This window comes from Galeopterus variegatus, unplaced genomic scaffold, assembly GCF_000696425.1.
Source record: "Galeopterus variegatus unplaced genomic scaffold, G_variegatus-3.0.2 Scaffold58, whole genome shotgun sequence".
Taxonomy (NCBI): domain Eukaryota; kingdom Metazoa; phylum Chordata; class Mammalia; order Dermoptera; family Cynocephalidae; genus Galeopterus; species Galeopterus variegatus.
In genome coordinates this window covers 1241155-1244764 of record NW_007726169.1, presented here as the reverse complement: position 1 = coordinate 1244764, position 3610 = coordinate 1241155, and the positions used below count along the sequence as shown (strand labels likewise).

At 36.3% G+C, this 3610-nt stretch overlaps 1 protein-coding gene across 1 annotated transcript in view; it reads left to right on the top strand.

Annotated features, from left to right (window-relative positions):
* Positions 1-3610, top strand: part of CNOT1 (CCR4-NOT transcription complex, subunit 1) — a 42490-nt gene that overhangs the window by 20842 nt on the left and 18038 nt on the right. The window contains exons 15-17 of the mRNA XM_008575191.1: positions 1575-1871; positions 2701-2841; positions 2937-3041. Of these exons, the coding sequence (XP_008573413.1) occupies positions 1575-1871; positions 2701-2841; positions 2937-3041 (543 nt within the window). The remainder of the gene's footprint in view (positions 1-1574; positions 1872-2700; positions 2842-2936; positions 3042-3610) is intronic.

Genomic DNA, 3610 nt, shown 5'->3' with positions numbered 1-3610 from the left:
AGGTCAAAAGATCTGTAGTGTATAAGGTACCTTTTTGCTCTTTATTTTCCATTATCTTATCATTTTAGCCTTGTACTGTTTTAAGCCATTTTTTTTTTTTTTTTGGGCAGATAGCTGGCACTGAACTTATGTGTGTGTGTATAAAATGTCCAGGCTAAGGTTTTGAAGTGGAACATTGTACTTTCAATTATTTTGGTGTAGTCTGGTTCCAGGAGTCAATCTGGTATAAGGTCATGTAAAATAACCTCTTATTAATCCTTTTTTCTGTACTTAAAGATAGTATTTACACTTGACCCTTGAAAAACATGGGTTTGAATGTCATGGTTCCACTTATACACATTTTTTGTGTGTGTTCAAAAAATAAATAGAGGTGCAGTACTATAAATCTATTTTCTCTTACGTATTAATATTTTCATTTCTCTAGCATACGGTATCATAAGAATGTGGTATATAACATACAAAATAAGTGTTAATTAACTCTTTATGTTATCAGTGAGGCTTCTGGTCAGCAGTGGGCTATCAGTGGTCAAATTTTGGGGGAGTCAAAAGTTATACTTGGATTTTTAAGTGCACAGGGGTGTGAGGGCCTCTAACCTACATTGTTCAGGGGTCAGCTGTATATACTTTGTATATTCAGAGTGGTAATTTATTGCTTATTATCTTCAAACTTTGATTCTGCTTAATACTTGCTTAATCCAGAATCAGATGCTTGGAGGTTTCATTGTCCTTGCTTTTCAGAAACAAAATGTTCACAAATATAGGAGTAAGTTTAATACATCAAGCATTTGTACTGAAGGGACTTGAAAGAGATCATTTCAACCTCATCTTTTCTTTCTCTTTCTTTCCCACTTCTGTAGATGTGGCACCTGGTTTCAGGATTCAGGGAGAGGGTTAGATCTGAAAATTGTGATTCCTCTTTGGAATACTCTCAGTAATCTGAATATTATTGATGTGTTTATTGTGAATATTTTAAAAATTCCTTACAAATTCAGTAAGTTAAAGCGGGACCAAGTGAGTATTAGGGTATAATTTATACTGGTGGTAAAAGATCAGAAACAGTCTTTCAAGTAAGCAGAAGACTTCAGTGGGCACTGTAAAGTGCTCACTATCCTAACAAATTATTTGTAGCAATAATAGTTTTTATAGGAAGATTTTCTCGATAAATTGGATTCTTTTTGCATTTTCCCAAGTTTATAGAGAAGTCACTTTCTTTACAAGTACTTGAGCCATAAATTTTAGCTCAACGAATAGTCATTTTTAAGCAGGTAATCATATTATAATGAATAGTTTCCCCATTAAACTTGAGTTTTTTAAAAAAGATCAGACGTATCTATTGTCATGAATTACAGGGCATACTGAATGTCTTCTCCTGAGTTTTTCATTGGTTAATTTTAAGTAGAAAATAGTTTTTAGTTAATCTTGAAGTAGAATCATGTTCCATTAAATATATGTACGTACTGTAAATACATTTTCTCTTCCTTATTATTTTCTAAAATCATGGGTGTAACTGCCAGTAGGAATTGGGTTGTCTTCTGTAAACAAGCTGTTGACTTAATTTGTTTTTCCCTTCCTAGATACCCTTGTTTCAGGCCCATCCACAGTTGAAACAGTGTGTGCGTCAAGCAATTGAACGGGCTGTCCAGGAGCTGGTCCATCCTGTGGTGGATCGATCAATTAAGATTGCCATGACTACTTGTGAGCAAATAGTCAGGAAGGATTTTGCTCTGGATTCTGAGGAATCTCGAATGCGAATAGCAGCTCATCATATGATGCGTAACTTGACAGCTGGAATGGCTATGATTACTTGCCGTGAACCTTTGCTCATGAGCATATCTACCAACCTGAAAAACAGTTTTGCCTCAGCCCTTCGTGTAAGTTCGTTATTCCTTGGAATAGTACAATTACTGTTTGTCTGACAGAATTCTTTTTCTTTGCTTGCAGTGAACCTTTGCTCATGAGCATATCTACCAACCTGAAAAACAGTTTTGCCTCAGCCCTTCGTGTAAGTTGGTTATTCCTTGGAATAGTACAATTACTGTTTGTCTGACAGAATTCTTTTTCTTTGCTTGCAGTGGTGGGCATTACCACTTACTCTTAATAATCACCATATTTGTGTGATGGTTTCCTTTTTTAGATTGTAAATTCGTTATGATGAAGCAGCATGTCGGTTTTTGCTCACTGTTGTATCCCCAATGCAGTGTTTGGCAGACAGTAGATATCCAAATATTGGTTGGTTTAAAGGAACGAAGTATTATTTTATTTATAAAATGCAGTAAACTAACAATCTCAATTCTGTTAACCACAAAGAATTTAGATTAAAGCAGTAAGGCACTACAGAATGATGTAAAGTGATTTTGCATGTACACACACAAGCATACACTCTCTCTTCAAGCAACTCAGTTACTAGTTCTAGGTCTCACATGTCATGGCTAATAATTCCTTTGTTTAGTGCTTTACTGTTTTCATATTATTTACTATGTTCACAACAAACTGATGCGATGTTTAGGGTATTTTACTTTCATCTTACAGATGAGGAAGCTGTTCATTAAGACTATTTCAAGGTCACAGCTTATTCATAAGTTGAGCCAGACCTTAAAATGCATTTGTCAAATGCACTGTATTTCCTACTATCCTGTCTGTCCACATCAACTTTTAAATCTTCTTCCTTCTTTTTATCTCCCCCTCCCACCTTCCCAATAGACTGCATCCCCACAACAAAGAGAAATGATGGATCAGGCAGCTGCTCAGTTAGCACAGGACAATTGTGAATTAGCTTGCTGCTTTATTCAGAAGACTGCAGTAGAAAAAGCAGGCCCTGAGATGGACAAGAGATTAGCAACTGTAAGTGTTTAGCATTTGCCTTTTAAGTTTTGGGGTTTTTTAAATTTAAGAAAGTGCTTCATAACAAGAACTTCAGTGACGTATTTTGTTTGCAGGAATTTGAGCTGCGGAAACATGCTAGGCAAGAAGGGCGCAGATACTGTGATCCTGTTGTGTTAACATATCAAGCTGAGCGGATGCCAGAGCAAATCAGGCTGAAAGTGAGAATTGGGGCTCTGTCTCTCCCTGCCTCATCTTTGTTTTCTTTCTGTTCTTGTTGCTTGAACTTCTCACCAGTACTAGGACAGCAGGGTTAAATGTTGTTTCTGAGAAAACATCTTACCCCAGTAGCATTTCTCTTAAAGGCTGCCTGTGGAGCAGGTATGGAAATAGCTTACATCCCCTCCCAATCCACCACCCCCCCCCAAAGTTGTTGAAGTGCTACTGTAAAGAGTTCATGTGTCTGTTGGTACTTATATTTCCCAACTTGAGCTTCCCAAGTCGCATTTTCTGTTATTTGTTTTTATTGATAGTTGCTTTATTAGTCTCAACAATACAATGAGAAATATGATAATATTTACCAGTTCCAAGGGAGAATTGGACTGGCAGGGTTCCATTTGAGGCATTTTCCAGTGGAAAACTCTTGATGAGTTTATAAGTAAGGGTGATTCTAACAGGATTCAGGGAAATGCGATACCCTTTTCTGAACTGCCCAATCATGCTGTTATATGTTGTAATGACTCCTCTGTCCTTTTTTTTTTTTTTTTTTTTTTTTTTTTTTTTTTTTTTT